General features: G+C 35.5%; 2 protein-coding genes across 2 annotated transcripts in view; one reads left to right on the plus strand and one right to left on the minus strand.

Moving 5' to 3' along the window:
• Positions 1 to 22802, minus strand: part of LOC134649375 (angiotensin-converting enzyme) — a 265129-nt gene that overhangs the window by 91647 nt on the left and 150680 nt on the right. The gene's annotated exons all lie outside the window — the stretch shown is intronic.
• Positions 8277 to 16134, plus strand: LOC134649349 (uncharacterized). The gene is made up of 2 exons (XM_063504062.1): positions 8277 to 8419; positions 14869 to 16134. Exons 1-2 carry the CDS (start codon positions 8408 to 8410, stop codon positions 15955 to 15957), a joined length of 1101 nt encoding a protein of 366 aa, XP_063360132.1. The 5' UTR covers positions 8277 to 8407; the 3' UTR covers positions 15958 to 16134.

A 22802-nucleotide genomic window follows, 5' to 3' on the forward strand; every position in this document is an offset into this window, starting at 1 on the left:
GAATACTTAATTAACTAACTAAAAGAAACTAGCGCAACCATAAAATCTTATCAACAGAACCCGTTTCTTCGACATTGGTCAAACTGACATGTCTTCACGGCCATCTTGTCAGTTTGGCAATCGAATGATATGGAAACTGTCAACTGGATTAATTTTTATTGAAGGGTAGCGGGTTCATTTCCTGTGGTCTTGTTTAGTGAAATAAGTAGATATGATTTGGCAAAATAATCATATGTGATTATAGTATGACTATAGTCACTGACCTGGATAATGTTGTTATTAATCTATTTGTTTTATATCACGTCGGCAGCAAACAAGCATATGTTGGCATCGGTTATCATCATGACCTAAGAACGCGTGCAAAACCATGGGTGTCTGACATGCACGTTGCCCACTTACGAGTATTAAGAAGATGTACACTTTTTTAATACTCCATAAGGCTGCCTTTCCACTCAGGTGGAGATGAGAATCAACCAATAACACCGTTTGTAATCCAGCAAAGCGGAGAAGAGAACCAATGTAAAACACGTCACTATGACACTGACAGATCAGTATCATATCGAAAACAGATCGAGTAATAAATAAAACTCGAATTGGCCCATTAGGCGTCAAGTCATGACGTATCAGTCGATTTACTTTTTGTAAGTAACATAATTCTATTTCAATTTACATTTACACATAAGTACTTTAAAAAACGGGCCAAGTGCGAGTCGGACCGCACCATCAACAAAAAATAGAGCAAAACAAGCAAAAAAAAAAACAAACAAAAAAACGGTCACCCATCCAAGTACTGACCCCGCCCGACGTTGCTTAACTTCGGTCAAAAATCACGTTTGTTGTATAGGAGCCCCACTTAAATCTTTATTTTATTCTGTTTTTAGTGTTTGTTGTTATAGCGGCAACAGAAATACATCATCTGTGAAAATTTCAACTGTCTAGCTATCACGGTTCGTGAGATACAGCCTGGTGACAGACGGACGGACGAACGGACGGACGGACAGCGGAGTCTTAGTAATAGGGTCCCGTTTTTACCCTTTGGGTACGGGACCCTAAAAAGGAAGAGTTCTGTATGATAAAGACCGTATTGTACGTAGTCATAAGTACAGTTTTCCATAAGTTATTTTATTTTTCTATATGTTACTATTTTAATTAAAACAGTAGGTGGGCTAATCATAATTATTACTTGTACTTGGCCTTTACTGACCGTTATGGTATTTGTGGACGTAATTACATTATTATCGCATATTTTATTGTTACTACTTTAATAATTTGGATCATTAAAGGCAGGCATTGACCTACATTGGGATCAAAACAATAACAAAACTCAAAGTTTTAAACTAATGAGTATTTTGTTTCGTGAAACAAGAATTATTGTTATAAGTACTTTTAACTAACTTCAAAACGAGATATTCGTATCATTTTTTTTCTTACTTTTTTAAAGTTTTTATTTGTGTTCTCCGATTTCTAGAACCTAGCATTTTTTTATGAAAGGGTATAATATTTAGATGTGATAATATAGGATTTGATGATGGGTTATCATGCAACTCTTCAAATATTAGGTATACAATACACCTCAAGTGATTAAAGTATTTTTCATTTTTTTTTTTAAATCAATTTACCGTTTGGTGAATTGAAGCTGCCGATGTAAATAAAAAAACCGGAAAAGTGCGAGTCGGTCTCGCCCACCGAGGATTCCGTAGTTTTTAGTATTTGTTGTTATAGCGGCAACAGAAATACATCATCTGTGAATGTTTCAACTGTCTAGCTATCACGGTTCATGAGATACAGCCTGGTGACAGACAGACCGACGGACAGACAGACAGACGAACAGTGGAGTCTTAGTAATAGGGTCCCGTTTTACCCTTTGGGTACGGAAACCTAATGATTAACGGAACTCTGTTTTTAAAAACGTACAGGTGGCAATATGAGGTTAGGTCTAATAATCTAATATTTAGAAAGTTTCAAGTTCAAGTTGTCGGTCGTAGTGGTAGACCTTGCTCTTTATCCAGTAATAAGAAAATTGGCTAGATTACTCAAAATATCATTGTACAGAACCACCAAACATTTACTATTGACTAGTTCTTATTACTATAAATGTAAGGTTCAAAATTAGCGTCGCTATAAATTGGTGGGAAAAATAACTATAATTACGTGGCTGATAGGAATTAATGCTATGCAATAAGTGCCAGTGACCATCAAATGTATTTGAGTGAACAAAATGTTCATAAATATCAGAACACTCTAAATCAAGGTTCAACAGTGGGTTGAGATACTTTTGATTTCAGCTTCATATTTTGATTAAATGGAGTATTCAATTACTTTATTGCATTCATGTGGTTAAACGTCTCGCGCTAGACCGGGCCGTGCCCGGGCCGGGGCGTCCGACATGTCATTTTCTATGACGGCTGATCGGTGATCACGTGGTGCTTTCCATAGAAAACGAAGCTCTGGAAGCTCCGGCCCGGCTCCGGCCCGTCTAGCGTGAGTCATCCTTAAACAGGTGTCAATTACTGGCTAGCATTTGCCCATCATGGACATGGTTGTGTTCCAATATACTTACAATTTCTTCGGGGAAACTCATGCTGAATATCATGCAATACCTGTCATAACTTATTTGATGAATTGTCACATGTAAGACTTTCTTCAAATTATTCTAAAACTAGCGACCCGCCCCGGCTTCGCAAGGGTTAACATCTCATACACAAACCTTCCTCAAGAATCACTCTATCGATAAGTGAAAACCGCATGAAAATCCGTTTAGTAGTCACCCGTTAACCACGAACGCTGTAAAGGGTTCGAAACGGGATGTAGTATAAATTCAATATACGCGATATAATCCGTTTTAATGGTTTTATTTCATGAGTAACTATCGCGGTAACCGAAGACAATATTAACTAAACTATGGGCCCGATTCGGATTTTGTAATAGACATCTATTAGATATCTTTTAGACATCACCAAGACACGATAACGATATGTTTAAGATCTAACCTGTCAAAGATGACATTTCCGCGATTCTGGAGATACTCTTGAACGATTTCCACAAGATATTACTTAGATTAGAGATCTAATTCACATCTAATAGATATCTAACACGATCTATCGTAAAAGTGACATTGGTTGCCCGAATTGCGCTGCAAAAGAGAACTAGTTGAAATCTAAACTATAACGTATCTAGAATGAATCTAGTACGTGTCGTCTCTTGTGAATATCTTGAAGTTCGAATACGGCAGTATCTCAGGTCTCAGTTCAAAGATAACCGCCAACTAACTTTACAAAACAATGTCCGACCGACTTATCGCAAATCGCCGAACAAATTGGAAAGGCGACACCGATCCGGACACGCGACCGGTTCCGACGGCCTTGAACTCCGCTGAAAGTGAACTTGAATTCACCAATTATGGATTGTGATATAATGCCTTTGTTATGGTTATTGGCGGAAAAGCGGCGGCGAAATCGCTTCCGAGTTCCGTTCACGTAAAAGGCCAATTTGATTTACAGTAATACACTTCGCCTATTTTATTTGTAAACGTTTATGTTATTACGAGCACTTTCGTCCCTAATAGGAGAAAAAGTGTCCGAACAACCATATTCAAACTTTAAGATACGTCAAATATAAGATATTGAACGATATGGATCGGATATATCAGTGCAAAAAAGTGGCGTTTTTGGTTGAAGAAACGTCACTTTTGACACTTGTTTGACACTGACGTATCCGATCCATATCGTTTCAATATCTTATATTTGACGTATGTTAAAGTTTGAATATAGCTGCAAGACCTTTATTGACGAAGAGTTTATGGAAATTTAGGGACACGTTTTTTCTCCTATTTAGGATGACTCAGGCTAGAGCGGGCCGTGCAGGGACTGACTGCCGTATTCGAACTTCAAGATATTCACAAGAGGCGACACATACTAGATCTATTCTAGATACGTTATAGTTTAGATTTCAACTAGTTCTCTTCTGCAGCGCAATTCAAGCAACCAATGTCAATTTTACGTTAGATAGAGTTAGATATCTATTAAATCAATTTTTTAAACATGCAGATTACGTCTGCGAGCGATATTCCAAATTTTATATTAAAGGAAAAAATGGAAAAATTACGCTTCCGGCAGGACTTGCACCCGCAACCTCCGCAATCCGTGCGTTAGCTCTGCCAATTGAGCTACGGAAGCCTACCAGAATATTGCGAATTTTTCCATTGCTTCCCTCATGCACACGCCTTTTGGGGTGGCGTATAGCGACATCTACCGAGAGACGATTACATCTCTTTAACGGCACCGGAGTCTCAAGTTGCATTGAGTTGCCCTTAAAATTAAATTTGGAATATTGCTCGCAGACGTAATCTGCATGTTTAAAAAATTGATTTAGTACGGGTTAGCACATTGTTACTGGTGAATTCTCAATGCAACTTGAGACTCCGGTGCCGTTAAAGAGATGTAATCGTCTGGTAAAGGTAAAGGTCTGGTAGGCTTCCGTAGCTCAATTGGCAGAGCTAACGCACGGATTGCGGAGGTTGCGGGTTCAAGTCCTGCCGGAAGCGTAATTTTTCCATTTTTTCCTTTAATATAAAATTTGAGATATCTATTAGATGTGAATTGGATCTCTAAGCCATATCTTGTGGAAATCGTTCAAGAGTATCTCCAGAATCGCGCAAATGTCACATTTGACAGGTTAGATCTTAAACATATCGTTATCGTATCTTGGCGATGTCTAAAAGATATCTAACAGATGTCTATTTCAAAATCCGAATCGGGCCATGAGGCGCCCGACATCGACATGTCATTTTCTATGACGACTGATCATATAAAACTAGGGTTTGCACGACGGATCCGAAATGTATGGGAAGATCCGCGGATCCGGATCCAGATCCGGATAATTTTATACATTCCGGATCCGGATTGCAAACCCTATGTAAAACGAAGCGTCGGAAGCTCCGGCCCGGCCCCGGCCCGGTCTAGCGTCAGTCACTTTACTCCACGTTACGAATACACCGTATAAACCATTTAAATCGAAAGCTGTTCTATAAATAAAGTATTCAAACAACAAATTTCAACCACCGATTTCAATATCTCGAAACTGCCCTTGTAACTATATAAAAATAGGCTCATCTCAAATTCTTTGCAACCTGACCTGAGGTTACGTTATGACCTTGACCTCCTGTCGAACTTGAAGTTTACGTAACCTTTTTGCGGTCACAGCCACAATAGTCCGGTGACATGATTATTCCTTTGTTATTTATATCGCTTTCCGCTCGGCAACTGATGAACTAACTTGAACTAATAATATTTAATTGACCACGGGAAGAGCTTATGTCTTTGCAATAAGGATTAGGTATGAAGTGTTAGTTATTAACCTCTTGTCTGTGTATGATAAAGATCCTGACCGAATCTGAATCTGTAGTCATCTTTTTGCATTTTTTTCGAGAACAATTTTTTTCTACTCTGTACCGCTCAACCGAGGATTGAACCCACGAGTTTTGACCACCACACACATATGAAAGGTTAGTGGCACTATTTACCTATTGCCTGCGAGTTAAGCCTAGAATATGCCAAGAAAAGATTTGATTTGTGTAATATCAGCAACACAGTTGCGGTTCGTTTATATTATATTGCTAGTATATAGTTCACGAAATATAGTTTAGTTAGCGTTTGACCTAATATTACACATAAGATTTTTTTTTAATTCAGTAAAACTCATTGTGTAGTTAGAGTGGATGATTAGAAACGTACAGTCACTTTCAATAACATCTAACAAAACAAAACTCTCTGGTCGGGTCAAATATTTTTACGGGCTTAGATATAATTACGGAATTGTAATATACACTTGACGGTAAACAAATTACTCAATTTATTTAAAAACACCACAACTAAAATAATGTATGAACTTTAAATAAACACAAATTATAGCCGTGTACACACATACACATATTGCTATCCATGTTTCCCAATTTTCCCACCCTCACAATAACTGCCAAGCGCATAAAATACAAAAACAAAGAACTTACTTAATTAATCAAAAACGTTGATACGACAATATCCGCGTGCGCAAGGACTTTGCAGAAAATGAACAAAAAACATTTCCTGGCAGGACACAGAAGCACTTTCAAATGTTCAGAAATAACCGACCGTTCGGATAACGAACTATGTAGTTCTTGCTATAGTTTGGTTTCGTGAATGTAGATAAAAATGATTATTTTGGTAGTTCACAAAATAATGTATTAGGTATGTACTTTTTAGGGTTCCGTAGCCAAATGGCAAAAAACGGAACCCTTATAGATTCGTCATGTCTGTCTGTCTGTCTGTCCGTCTGTCCGTCTGTCCGTCTGTCTGTCCGTCCGTATGTCACAGCCACTTTTCTCCGAAACTATAAGAACTATACTGTTGAAACTTGGTAAGTAGATGTATTCTGTGAACCGCATTAAGATTTTCACACAAAAATAGAAAAAAAACAATAAATTTTTGGGGTTCCCCATACTTTGAACTGAAACTCAAATTTTTTTTTTTCATCAAACCCATACGTGTGGGGTATCTATGGATAGGTCTTCAAAAATGATATTGAGGTTTCTAATATAATTTTTTTCTAAACTGAATAGTTTGCGCGAGAGACACTTCCAAATAGGTAAAATGTGTCCCCCCCCCCTGTAACTTCTAAAATAAGAGAATGATAAAACTAAAAAAAATATATGATGTACATTACCATGCAAACTTCCACCGAAAATTGGTTTGAACGAGATCTAGTAAGTAGTTTTTTTTTATACGTCATAAATCGCCTAAATACGGAACCCTTCATGGGCGAGTCCGACTCGCACTTGGCCGCTTTTTTATATAGGTAATTTATTAAAACCAAAAACATTAGGTTCTTATATTCCGTTTACAATAATTTTAATATGCATCATATATTATACTTTTCATTTTAGAAACACTGATAAAAGGCTAAAAATGACACGATAGTAATGAAATAATATTTCACCTACCTGATTAAAAAATATATGACGAAATTGGCGAACCCTATTTAGGCTAATCCGATTAAAAATGCTTAGAAATGTCACTTTATTGTGCACTAGGTACTTCCTATTTTACTTTTAAAGTAAGTAAAATATGTAATTTCCTTTGCGTGTTTATATTAAAGTCAATACCTACATTTTCAATATACGATGAATTTTACGTTAAATATAAGTTTCACAATATCCTACATAACTAAATCTAACCAAACACGGAACGATAATTATTAACTGTGAAGCAATAATTTTAGACTAGTTGTAAAATATTTGCAACATCCTTTCAATCATCGTAAACCAGATATTTCGTTTAGTGAACCGAAAAAAATAGAGTAGACTAAGTATTTAGAGTAGCATAGTTATATGCTAATTCGTGCATTGTATGGTTAAACCGGATACCTACCACTAATCGGCAGGTTGTAAATGCGAGGTTTGATTTAAGTTCCAACAGTGAACTACTTTTGGCTAACTTTAGAAATAACTTAATTAGTATTAATAGTAGTAGTTCAAAAAAGTTTAATGTTCATTCTACTACATTGTGTTATTGATGAGTACTAGGGTAGGTACATATTTATTGTTTAAGTATTGACACAATTTTAAGGTAAGTACTGATTCAAAGTCCCATTTGAAATTTATGTTATGTATGCAAACTTTTTACACCAATTTGTGAAAACTAGTATGTAGCTACTTTTTTTTATAAAAACTACTCTGCAAAAATTTATGTTTTGCTAAACTACGTGAATCTGAAAATTGTAGTGAATGAATATGTTTAAGCCTAAATTAAACATTTATGAATTGACATAACACTGATGCTTCATAGTGAACAATTAAACAGGTTCATGTTGAATGAATTAGATGTTAATCGGTGTATAATCCATCATGTAAGAACAAAAGAAAAGCGAATATATTTAACGATCAAAATGATATCTAGGTCGTTTAAGAATACTGGTTACTAAGGTAGTATTGATTACAAGAAGTATTTGATTACAATGTATCAAATATCACAAAATGAATAATTTAGGGTTTTTGTAATTAGATAAAAATGACTCAATAGTATTTAATTAGTTTTGTTGTAGGTATTTTTAAAACAATTATTTATTTTTAAATAAACACGATGTATAAAATAAAAGTAAACGATATGAAAACCGAATTGTAAATAAACAAACGCGACCGCGAATTCCAAATTCAAAATTTAAATTTAGTTTTTTTTAACGAACGCACGAGGCGTCTGCCCCCTGTCCGAACGCCGGCCAAATACAAGGACTCCACACACACCGCGCGCTGCGGTTTTCCCGCCACAACGGGGGTCATAGCGAAAGTCACTCCAAATATCCAAGTATAAAAACACAGAACACCAACCACTCTGCATCCAGTCATTCCCGACTCGAACAACACACGAGAGGCACAATGAAAACAGCGGTGAGTGCCAAGTGCAAAGTGACAGTGCAAAGTGACTTCAAAGTGTCCCAAAGTGATGGATTGTACAAACAAAAGTGCCGTGCGTGAACTTTAACTGTGTGACAGTTTTGTATCGGCTCATGTCGAGAAGCTATTACGCGTTAAAGTTAGTTCAGATCGTTGCTGAAAACGAAAGTGACACAAATCGAAAATACGAAAAAATTGAGATGACTTATTTTGAAATGTGTCATTGTTGTGTTTGAGTAACGAATGTGAACTACGCACGCATTTTTGTTGTGTTTTACTCTTAACCCGTGGAGCGCCCTAACAAGACACGTGTGATAGTAACTCCATACTATTCTTGGTTCGGGGCGCTCCACGGGTTAAAAGTGGATAATGGGATGTGATGAAGTCAAATTGCTTAAAAATACACAACTAATATCAAAACCAATATCAATACTAATAACGATTACAACAAAGATATTAAAAATAGTTAAGTTTTATGTGTCTGTTAAACAACCAAGAATAAATATTTATGACGTACTTAACAAGTCATTAAATAGTTAAATTCAAATTACTACAATTAATATGTACTTACTTAATAATAAATTTAGCCTTTGGCCCATTTGTAACATTTAAAACAAAGGTTCTAATGTAAGTGGTATATTAGCACAACCATTCTAATAAAAGGTCAGGTACAGTTTCTTGTTTTGAACATGAGGGCAAAGGAACGTGTTAACAATTGCCATTTAGGGCACGATTTAGGTCAAAGTTCAAGAAAAATACTTCTTGATTTGAATTTTAAAATCCCAACTAAAATATTTGGAATACCTTTACATCATGATAATTCATGAAGCAACATTATTTCAAGATATACAATCACATTTATTTTGTGTAAGATATATATAAGTTTTTAATAATGATCGTTAGAAAAAGTAAATACGAAAAACGAGCATAGTATCGTTTACAATTTGAATAAAATACACTATGTATAAGTTTTTGGTAAAAATTTCATTTTTGGTACAAGCTTTTATCGCTGACTGTACTTTTCTTTCCACAGGCAACTAATACTCATCGAGACAATTCTAAAAACCCCAAACACAATTAGGTTTTGTTGTTTTATCACAGAGTTCCTATGGCCACCTCCTGTCTCCATCATCAGATCAGTTTGACGGTACTATAATATTGCATGACAATGCAATTCAGCTTCATTGGAAGTCGGGAAGTGGCTCAAATTTAACTTGGAAGATTTGACCCGTACAAACATAGTTACATACATACCTACTTACATAGGTACATTGCAAGTTAAATAAAAGCTTGTAATAAAAAGGGCTTTTCCTGATAAATAAAAAAAAGTTTCTTTTAAATTAATTCAATGAAAAATTATGGCGATGAATAATATAATATTCTTGTCCCATGTCCTTTATTTGTTTGAGCTTTGCGATCGGTAATTGTTATTTCTGTTTAAGTTCTCAATATATCGTAATCGTACAGGGTCTCTATTGTTTCCCAAATAGTTTTAAGCCATAATGTATTGTTTGCCCGAATTTTCGTTAGTCATAATTCATTTCGTTCAGAAACGCATCACTTTTCAGGATTGCCATAAAACAAACCTAACCTAACCTGTCTATAGGATAACCTAACGACAATCCTGAAATGTTAACGGTTTCAGTTTTATGACTAATGATAATATGATAAACAATACATTATGACTTAAAACTTTATGGGAAACAACGGGACCCCAATCGTCCAAAAGCAAACTCTCCGAATAATATTACAAACTCGGGAAGATAATGTTGTCACTATATCACTTTTACGAGAGCATACAGAAAATTAGAACAAGAACTAGCAAACAACTCTACTATCTATGCGAACTACATATGTTCGCCGTTTCGCTATCTGAAGGTTGTCTGGAAGAGATAGCTGTTGAGCGATAAGTCCGTCTATTGTTACCTACACCGTTAAACTCCAATGTATTCTCTGTAACTTTTATTTTGTAGTCAGCTTTAGACATTAGATGTATGTCTAAAGCTTTACCAATGACCAATATAGCAACAGATTAGCAGAATGATTGCGTCACAATAGTTCGAACGGGTTTAGCTAGGAAGCGGCAGGGAATGTACTTACTGTTACGTGGCCACATGAGAGCCTGATAGTTGAATAACAAGGGATAGGTGTTACGGCGGTTAAAGGACGTAATAGGTCAGGAAAAATACGTAGATCTTTAGATAACGCTAAGCTTTGGGCAGTCAAAATAGTTCCTGACATATAACATTTAATAAAAAAAATCTTTTAACACTAACAAAATTAAGGTACCTACCTACCAATCTAAGTTATTATTGAAATTCGCGAAAAGTACTAATAATCATCATCATCATCATTTTAGCCTTTGGTCGCCCACTGCTGTGCATAGTGCATAGGCCTCTTTTCGTGTAAGTACCTATGCCCCTTGTCCCGGTCCTGTACTAGTCTCATCCAAAAGAATGTTAATAATATTTTCTTAGACAAAACTCTGACATTTCATGAAGCATATACATTTTATCTAGATCGATGCGCCTTTGTAAAAGTATTTTTTCCTAAAATAAGATAACCATATCCGTAATAAATTCAAATTGTGACCGTTATAACACTTAATCAAATACTTGCAATTTAAATTAGCTGGCAAAGTGACAGCTAAAAATAGTTAACTTGGAACTTAGTTGCGAAACCGAATAGCGATGAGATATCCTGAATAACCCTGCTCACCTTAAAAGGCCCAAGTGATTAGACTGAACTATCCAATCTAAGAACTAATATGACTTAAGTCTGAATAACGACTTATTTCAAAACAAACTTTATTACTAAGGCAACAAGTCTCAAAGTAATTATCAAGGAGTCACACTTAGAACTTTTATGTTTTAATCTAAAATCCCGATCTAGTCAGTCTAGTGGACTTAACGAGAAAAACACGCAGTTTTCTTACGAATGGGAATTAAATATTCTAGGCCTGAGGAAATTATTGTAATTGGAAACTGGTTTGCTACCTAATAAACAGCTAGATATTTTAATCAATCGAAAAAGGTCAAATAAAAATATAAACGCTTTTATCTTATGCAAAATCTTCTATATTAAAACAGCAAGATTGTTAAGGGAGTCGTTTTTACTGATTCTATATCTCACATTTATGCTGTCATATATTGCGTCAATTAAACTAGAACTATGATTAACTAACCTGTTATTGAAATATAATGATATACCTATCAAAAGTGAAGAACCTTGCAAACGGCAATTTAAATATAGTCATAGGCAATTTATTACAGTTTTTGCCGTAATTAAATGCAGAATATGCAAATCCGTAACAAGCTTGCAGTGACCTATTATAAGGCAGTTATAGGTACTGTAAGCACTATAAGTAGCCATGCATTGCGACAACGAGAAGAAACACTATCCCACGGACTGTGGCCTCGTTCAAATATCGAATTCCGCGTCTGTGTGAATTTATTGTTTTATCTGATCCACGAGTCGATTTATCGATATTGAAATTAAGTTTGAATAACGAAGCAATTGAAATATCAATTAATATAAAACATGACAGCTTAAAAAGATCCCGATTAATTAACTTTCAGTCACCTACTAAGAGGAAGTAATGCTACTATACATTACTCTATACATTACTTAAACTATAATCATATTTAATAAAGAATTCAGTAAAAAATTGTAAAAATAGGACGAGAAAAAAAAAAGTAGAATCCAGAATGTGTTCTGAATAGTAACATGGGTTATGACTGTTATAAAGAATAAAGATACATAACCTGATGTCATCTACGCGTCCAAAGAATCACAAATGATTTTCACTATCGTTAAGAATTTATGAGCAGTTTTCACTTCGGATGTGATACAAATTTAGAATTTAGAATAACGGTGTCTTCAAAACATTTAAAGTGTCCATTTACGTGTCGTTACGCGTTTTTTGAATACTATTAAGACATTATAAGTTACATCAAAATCATTCGTAATCATTAAATACAAGATTATTCACAGGAACGCGTAATACTTGACAGCTAATTTAAATATCCTAGCTTTCAAATTAATTAATATTAATTCGTATTTGAAATAACTGGAAATTATACAGGTACAACATGACTGATTACACTTGTTTGCTAACCGTAATTATTTAACGACATTAAAACCCGGTAGTCCTAACTCCATAGGACTTGAGCTGCAAGCATTTATAAAATACGTATTTTATGATAATTAAAACCGTTACCGGCAATTAGTATTACAAAACAAGAATGAATTCTAAATCTGTACGTAGATCGTATCAATGCAGAACAAAGTCAGATAAAAGCTATATAAAAGCACAGATAAAGTTAATCCCACAATGTCGTGACGCGAGCTCTGGGAGCGTTACCCAACCTGCCTTGTAATGTCAACTTGAAATGCAGCTGTCAATTTGAGACAATGGGAAATCCACTATTCCATTGTTTGGCGGCATATTTCGATACTAAGGTATAAAGGCACAGAATAAATAATAGTACTAAGTACAGAAGACTCACTCTCTAACAAAACGCGTCTGTTACGATCAGCACAGATATGGCCGCTAAGTGTCGACAGCGCCACGCGCGGCTTATGGCTTTCCCCAAAATTGGGGCCGAACGGATGTACTTTTAGCTACCTGTAGCAAAGCGACGAAATCGCGGAGACACGCCTGATAAAGGTTGGTTAAAGGGTTTATAGCGACGCCACTCCTAAAAACAATACGTTTATTTTTTATCATACTTCACTACAGTTTACATATTTTCAACGGTTTTTGGTATCTTTTTGTCAGTAAGATCGCTTATTTTCCAATGAAGATGGAGACATTTTTAGAAACGCAGTTTGTAAAAAAAAATGTATTACCAATAGGTACTGGGTTAAAAGATTGGTCAGACATCTTGCCCGAAGCATATGATTATTTCTGAAGTAACACCATAGTTCAAATATGTGGTAACTAATAAATTTATGATTATAATTATGAATCAAATTACGAAGTCATCTTCGGCAAGGTTATCGATTACATAAAGAGAGACGAGAAATTTGATAATATACCAATATGGGTATTAGGAAATGGAACTAGGCCACTGTCATGTGACTAACAAAACTGACACGACTATATTACCTTGCAATTTGTCGGTTTGCTATAAATACACATCGATTATGCAATCTAACTGTACAAATCTGTTTTGAATTAAATATCAAGAAAAGTTAACCGTAAAGTAGCATAATATCGATACATTGTTAACACTATTGTAAGTTTATACGATAGTAAACATTATTGAAGTGCAATAAAGGCTTATAAATGCCTACTTTGACTCTATCGTGCTTTCTCGATTTTGCAACGAAATCATGTTAATGAAACATGACATACTAAATTCATAGCATTACAAGTTACATTGATTCTCCCTATTTTACCCATGAGAGAGCATCGCAATACATTCAGTTAGGTCCAAAACAGCGTATATATATAAAAGTATGTAGTAATGTGGACTTACACCCTTTTAGTTTCGACTGCGCGCGTTAGGAGTACGCAAGACATGGCAAACTTCGCGCCACTGCAACGCATGCGCGCCGAGTCACGGACATTTGCGAATCGGTGCAAACTCAAACAATACAAAACAAACATCAAGATTTGCATGTTGAATTATGTGAAAATCTTTGGGAATATAGTGATTTCAAAATAAGTCTTTTCATGATAGTTAAGCACGCACTGCCTTTTTGACCATGTTGTAAAATTTGTTTTTGTGTCTACTTATAAGTACTTAAGCTTCGTAAAAATAATTGTCTATTGAAAAATTATTGAGAATGCGTGATTTAAGTCATTATCCGTGTAATGAGATATAGGAATTTGAGGAAACATCACGCATGCAACATGCACTACCGTTTTACCATACTTTAAGTCACGGTCTGTCTGCTTATGTGACCTTTATGCAACATCATTTAACAGTCTTGTATCATCATGTTTAACCACTATTTCGTCATTTAAGCAAATCCTAGAATACGTTAAATCTTTGTTAAATTTAACGGTTAGTTAAACCAAGGTTCCGTTCGTTTAACTATCGGGTTAAACTCTGTAACGAATGCACACGGATTTACAAGTACCGTTTTTGTTGTATTTACAAGGAAGCTATAGGTAGTTACGATGTTCGCTTTCCACGCTTTTTTAATTGAATGAAACGCATTACGAGTGCCTATCCGTTATTTAAGCGTTTATCGAATGTAAACGATACATTAAGTCAGATAGCTGGTTATTAGTCAGGCTAACGAGCAGGTTATGGTCATTTAACGGTAGCAACAAACACTTCATTAATATCATAAAGTTAACAACGAAATCGCGGAAAGGCATCATAATCAGTATCTTTACTAACGATAAAGCTAGTGGACTTTTTCCAAGATTAGCCCTATTTTTCTCGGGATTTCATTGACCTGCAACTGATTTTCTTATTTCTTTCCAGATCTGTTTAGTTTTCCTGCTGGTAGCAGTTGCTGCTGCCAGTGAGAAGAAGACTACAGAGAAAAAGGCAGAGCCTTTGGACAAGAAGTTGGACAAACGTGGTCTCCTGAACCTCGGTTACGGATACGGCATCAGCGGCCTTGATATCGGCCACATCGGCAGCGCTCACGGAATCGGTGGCGCTTACAACTTCATCGACGAAGGCGCCATCGCCCACCACGGCTACGGTATCCCACTCGGTGAACACACCGATGTGACCAGGACCATCACTCTGGTCAAGGGTGTGCCCGTCGCCTACCCGGTCGATAGACCCGTGCCATATCCCGTTGAGAAGCACGTGCCATACCCCGTCAAGGTCCCCGTCCCCCAGCCGTACGAGGTCGTCAAACACGTGCCAGTTCACGTGAAGGAGTACGTCAAGGTCCCAGTCCACGTCCCCGCTCCGTACCCGGTAGAGAAGAAGGTGCCCTACCCCGTCCACGTGCCCGTAGACAGGCCCTACCCCGTCAAGGTGTTGGTGCCTCAGCCCTACCCCGTCGAGAAACACATCCCTTACCCGGTCAAGGTGCCCGTGCCGCAGCCCTACCCCGTGGAGAAACACGTGCCATACCCCGTTGAAGTTAAAGTACCAGTGCCCCAGCCCTACCCAGTCGTGAAGCACGTCGGCTACCCCGTCAAAGTGCCCGTCGATAGGCCTTACCCCGTGCACGTACCTGCCCCTTACCCCGTTGAGAAGCCCGTGCCAGTAGCTGTTCCCGTTGAGAAGCCCGTCGCCTACCCTGTGCACGTTCCCGTCGACAGGCCTTACCCCGTCCCAGTCGAGAAGCCTTACCCCGTGCCTGTGAAGGTGCCCGTCCCTGAGCCTTACCCAGTGTACAAGCACGTCCCGTACGCGGTCGAGAAGCCCGTCGCCTACCCCGTCAAGGTCCCCGTCGACAGGCCCTACCCCGTGCATGTTGAGAAGCACATCCCGGTCGCTGTGGAGAGGCCCTACCCCGTGCCCGTGAAGGTGCCCGTCTACCTCAACAACGAGCACTACGACCACTCCCACAGTCACCTCAACTACGGAGGCTCATACTACGAGCACTAAGTGCTTAAACTAGGTTAAGGTCCATCTCAGCGCCCAGCATGGCCGGGACAGCAGCAACAAACATTTTGTATATTTATAACGTCAAACGGGCGTCGTGTAGCTAGTGATACAAGGTTACCATTTCTAGGTTAAGAATGTAAAATAAGGAAAACAGAAAATAAAAAATTGTAAAAATAACTTTTGTTTCCATTTTAGAGTAAGGAAGTGAGTGTAAAGATAGAATTGGCGACTTGACCTTCACGGTTCGGCGGGCGATTGTATAATATTTTGAATGGTAGGAACGGCCGTGCATTGTTGAACACAATAACAACAGATTGAGAAAAGAAACAATGACCACTTAGAACATGAACTCATGCAATAGGTGTAATACCTAGGAAAGCTTTCATAATGACATATAGATACAGAATGCATGGATTACAATCTTATCAAAATAATAGTAAAATGAGAGTCAAGTTAAATATTAGGAATATGCCTTATTTAATCAACTTTACTGACGTGGGTGCCACGTTCTGTAGATACTTATATTTAGACAATCAGATTACTTAGGACAAATTGTTGCAAGAGCTAGTTTTTACTAGTATACGATTCTTAGAAGCGCATATATGTTGTACTTATAAGACCAGAAATTTTTAGTCGAAATTTGTGTTAAACATAAAAATACAAATTGATTGTGTTTAACCAAAGATATAACTTGTATGTAAAAATTACTAGCAAATAGCTACTTATATGGCTTTACTATGATTTCATAAATCCTCAATTATTTCGATAAATCTGAAATATCTACGTGGGCATTTGAATTAGTCAATTTCCTTTCCATAATCGAGTATAAATCAAGTTGTCTTTCAATAACAAGTTATACTGCATTGCGCAAGAAAATTTATAGATTCATTTCTAGAACAAGAAATATAACAACTGCATTTTCTAGAAAACCACCTCATTAATCTTTATGTAATTAGGAAGTGTTTGTAGATTTTGCAAAACGACTGTAACCAGAATAAAAAAGAAAATTATAAAAATGAAGTAATAGATTTATTACATATTTTTCGTATTAATCGCGTGTCAAACTTTACATATCCTCATATAGTATCTCAGTAGTTAGACAGACCACTTAAAAATACTGTGACATACGAACATGATAAATAAAACTACGAACTAATTGGGCCGTGTTTTGGCTACTGAACCCGAATAAAAAAGCTAGCTTCTGTTAGCTATTAGAGTTGAGAACATAAGCATAGAATCACGATTTTATTTTAAACCAGTACTTACCAGTAATTTTGTACGACCATGTCGTAATATGACAATGACCCAAAATTTAAAGAAAATAATAATAAATAACAAAAATGCTAAAGTCGCTACTCGCTGACACATCATATTCCAGTTTTACCATTATAAAAGACTTAAAAGCAAATATGCCATTTTTGAGCAACATGCGGTTCAACAAGCTCAACCTGTACATGCACTGTTACCTGACAAATTATATACCTTATTACCAACACATAAGGTCCAGTAAAGGTCATATAAGTGTTGTTATTAAGCATTGTATGCAACAGTTTGTGAAACGTCTGCTTTTGGTAACCTTGTTATGTTCCTATGGCTATTATAAGGCCATTTTATGGTCAAATTGTGGCCTGAGAATGTTGCTGCAAGAGTCGCAAGTAATGGTGATGTGTCAGGTTAGTGGGACTGCTATTTATATTTGTGTTTAACCTGGTAATCTACAAGATAAATTATGATTATAAATAATTTTTCTCTAAAATGGACGGCAAAGTCGACGTTGCCGGTTAAAAAATAGGTCGCGAAGTGCGTAGTTTATGGTCAATCAAAAAATTAAAAAGTTAAAAACAAACACGCATACAAATTCCATTATTTAACGAGTTCCAAACTTTTTAAAACTTTAAATGGCCATATCAAATGAAGGCATAGGTCCATTAAACAGCAAAACAGATGATCAGCACTTATTATTTTTAAGGTGGCAAGCAAATCTTTTTAATAGTTTTACTTTTTTCTGTGAAAATTAGAACGTTGCTTCTGTAAAATATTTCTATTTCTTGCACCATTTTTGAGAAAAGCACTATATATGACTCGGCTGGAAGGCTACTTGCTGGCTTCTGATTCAATTAAACGGACTCCCTAGGTCGTTCGTTTAAAACGAATCCTCAGCCTGCAAGTAGCTACTTCCGAACCTCGACAATAATGTACTATAAATAAACTACAGCGGAGAGAATGAAATTACCTAATAATTTCTTTTATATTTAACAGTAATCTTTAGCTGCAGATTTGTACAATGAGAGGAGATTATGCCAAGTGTGTGAGACAGATTAGGCTGTTGATGATGATGATGGTTATATTATATAGTAGGTACTTAAGTAGAATGGAGGTATATATAACACTTTAAACTTTCGCGTTTTGTACACATATTTAATTACACAAACAGGTTTAAGGTAAAAACTATATCGCGGTAGACCCGTTTGTGTAATTAAATATAATGGAAGTATATATATGGATTAAGCAGCGATCTCGATGTGTCTGTCAGATCTATCTGGCATATGGCAGGAATAATCCACATCTGTCCACAAACATATATGCCTAATATTTATTCGTCATATATTGATATTAAATTTGATCGCTAAACAATTAAACATATCGGCCAAACATGTCAGAAATATTAGCCGTGCAAAAAAAACTACACTAAACATTTGTTGCACAATTTCGGCAATCCTATCGTTATCTTATCATTATTTATCTGTTTTATCACGTAATTTGTTTGCAAAAACTTCGTGTTAACGAGCAATCTCATCCATCACCAATCGTAATCATAGTAGATCACGCCTAAGATAGATCCGATACTCAGTTCTAGTTTGACATACAGGGTGGTCCAAACATAGACGTCCAAAAACTTTTTTAGATTCCTCACATCGTTGGCTATCAGAATATACCCCATGTATGTTAGCCGATTTTTCGTAGTTTTCGAGTTATGAATTTTTGAACTTTTAACTTTTGTTAAGAAATTCCTGGGCGAACCAATTAATTTATAAAAAAAAATATTGAACTTTTTTGAATGTTTCTTTTTGTAACATAATCCTTTACAAACGGCGCAGTTGCTAAATAAAATCAGCATCCTCACTTGGCTGCGAGTTGGAAAAAAGAAGACTAAAGTCAAAGTTTTACGTTCATCTATGATCACCTGATCATCTAATCAGCTTTGCTTCCTGATTGTATTATGTTATTCGATGTATTTTAAGCCAGCAGGCGTATTAAGGATGGCTTTGTCCACGTGATAGAATAACCGTTACTTTTTAACACCACCGGATTTAAAGTCTTATTAGTTATTAGTTACCTACATATTTTTATAAAGATCATCGAAGATAAATATGCGAAGTAAGAAGTTAGTTTTAATAGCCTTTACTCTGATGTCTAATAAAAAATATAGTTAATTAAAATACCCAAAAATTAATTCATTACCTGTATACATGCGAAAATTTCCACGTCTATCATACAATCCATCTACAGAATTACCCCATATACCCACCGTACATTACTACAAACACAACAAAGCCTTATTGTACTATTGTTAACAGGCTCACACGCACACATAAACTTGAGGACAAAAAAAAGTGTTGCAAAAAATAATTAGAATCTGTTACAGCTATTATATTAGTATGTTTTCTCGTGGTCGGTTGACAGTCGCACGGTTATTAATGATTACAGTTTTTGAAGTTATGGCACCATAGTGTAATAATGAGTCATAAATGTGTCGACGCAGTTTACAATGCACTATATTTTTATTACATTTCATAAAAAAACTCAATGGATTTCGTTATCGTTTTACATATATCGGGGTTCATTTAATAGCTAGAGAGTTGTCTAAAGGAAATATCGTCGGTTTAATACTTATAATTAAGATAAAGTTAGAAGGAAATAACAATATATTTATGAATGTACAGTACCTACTCAAGTACTCATACTTAGTTAATATGTGTTAACCATTGAAAAATCATTGCAATATATTGTTATAGAAAACTAGTTATATTACATTTTTGCCAAAATAATACAATTTAAAATTTTATTAGTTACCTACACCTATGCGTCTTCAAAAAAAAGATCAATATTTTACAGGAAATACATCAACAATTCCTCACAACATTTAAAAAAAACCTATCCCGATGTAAGAAAAAATTATAACATTTCAAAATGTTAAGTGAATGAATCTACATAATACGTATAAGATTTCACAACTCATTTTAACTTGTGACATCTCATACACTAGTGCGAATATTCCAAATATTTTAATATCAAGGTAATGGCCCAAAGTGTACCTTATTAACGCATTTTAACATTACTTCGTAATGGTAATATTTCGTAAAACAGCTGAATAACAAAACCCTGTATGGATTATAATTCGGTTTCATTGTCATTCTTATGTTTTTGTAAAATTTTATAATTTATTATGAAGTAAGCCAATTATTTAACGCAGTGATGAATTTACTTTAATTTTGTGTTACAATTATCTTTGTAAAAAAACTTAAATATTGTGAAACTTACATACATTTTTACAAATAATATTAAAATTATGTAAATTAATATTAAACATCAACAAACTTTACCCGCGTCATATAATTATGCGTCCCTTTGATTATACTTTAGATAATATTTAAATGACTATAAGAATAAACGCATTTGTTTGACAGAGGTTTAAAATACAACCTTCCTTTTCCCATTTTCCCAAATTTCCCATTCCTTAGAATTAAATAACAGCGCCATCTATCCAACTAGAAAAGCAAACGATAAGCAAGATACCTTTAGATCGATGTGAAGGTTTAGAATGTATTGTGTAGGTTCTAGTTCGCACGTTCACCGATAGAGGGCCAAATGTAAACAATAGGTTTGATCTATTGCATAGAGGAGGTTTATTCTGATTGTCATTACTGGTTATGACTTTGATCTAGATTCTGGTACTCTCTGGATTTTGACAGCGGACTGATCGTATCCAAAACAAATACATTACCCTAGCGTTTATTAAAAGACATGAAGTGTAGAGCATTAAATGTTGTTTTTAGCATCTATTTTTGAACAAAAGGAAAAACAAAACAAATAAGATCACTGACTATTATTCGGCCTTATTTCAATAAATATAAGGTCTACTGCTAACCAACTGTTCTACATAAGTGTATTAAACATTCACACTAAGATGCAACCTTTGCGTACACGCCAAATCACTCGTTATAAAATCACAATTCAATTCTAAACTCTACCTCAATCTTGATAAAGTTTATTTTCGAATATCGTCGTCATTTCTATACTCAGTTGTATGGCTCTTAAATTAAAAGAATAAGAGTCGTTTTCGATTGGCCAAGCTAAACGAAGTGGTTAATGTACTGTTTATAAGTTTTATTGTTAAAATAATTACAGAATGAGTTACTACTTTTAATTTTAACTGTAATTAGTGAATGTTGCAAGCTGATCCAGATATGTATGATTATACGTAATTATATTTAGCACTTGTAGTCATCATAGATTTAGAATGGAAATGATGTGTGTTTATTAAAATTTTTATGTACATTTTGATGGAATATATCTTGATTATGAACAATGAATTACTTATCATGAGTAAGATAAGATATATTATGACTGAAATGTTGATAACATGTATTTAACTATTTATATGAAGTAATAAACACTTGAAAAAGTAGGTAATTAGTTACACTTCTTTAAGAAAATCCGTTTACGATCATTTGACTAGGAAGCGATTTGCTATAACTTAAGAGAAATATTTACACCATATTCTAAATTCATATTAAATATAAAACCACAATGGCAAGTCATGACAATGTCGATTTTAATGCCCTTACGTATTATACAATAAAAACCTTGGCCTAATCTAACTGAGCACACATTCGGCCAGAAGAAGTTTGACTGATGGTTTTGACAAGAAATACATTAATAAAACAAAACAATTGAAATAAAGTATCCTAAACCCATTATAGTATTTTATACAGTCGTGATATAATGGAGAGCTTTTCAGTCGAGTACCGTGTTTAGGCAACGAAGCTTGCTGAGTTGCCTAAGTAAAGTACGAGATATAGTATGGAAGGAAAAAGTCAGCGATTTGTCAGAATATTACTTACAGCATAAAATATTTTAAATAAAAATTTCGTTCTTCTTATTTCCATCTATTTTCTCTAGGTAATATTGAGAATAAAAAGTAGTTAAGGTAAATTTGGCTAATTCCGTTTACTAGCATTTTTCTCGAACAACGAACATAATTGATAATTTCATCGACAAAGCAGCGATTGCTTTTAGTTTCCGCAATAAAAAAACAGGTGTTTTTTTTTCCTACGATTGATAATCAAAGAAATATACGCTCGTGGAGGGAATAGTCCCTAAGACGGAATTATCCACATTGACCTTTTTTTTTGTTATCAACTTTGACTCTCACCTCCCAGGGGAGGAGTCTACCCACTAAACCCACACCTGCGTTTCCCACAATATGCCGTTTGGGGAGGCGGCCTGGGATCGCGAAAATTCTACCAGGATGCCCCCCCGAAGCCACATTGACCTTGACCTTAATAAAAGAAAGAGAAAGGAATTTTCAAAAATCCATCCGTTCGTAATAAACCTAACACACAATTTGCACAAAATAATGTCTAAATTAAACTATACGAGAAGTGCCTCACTTAATCACTTCACCATTTAACATTGCATGTATGACTGACAGGCGAAATAAAACAAAGTATACATTAATAGGTAGCCAGCAATTGTGTGTAATAGGGCTACTCTATGTTCTACCAACATATGTGCGACTTTAAAATTATCAGTAAATTTTACAATACGACTACCACCTGTTT

Source organism: Cydia amplana, chromosome 7 (genome assembly GCF_948474715.1).
Source record: "Cydia amplana chromosome 7, ilCydAmpl1.1, whole genome shotgun sequence".
Classification (NCBI taxonomy): domain Eukaryota; kingdom Metazoa; phylum Arthropoda; class Insecta; order Lepidoptera; family Tortricidae; genus Cydia; species Cydia amplana.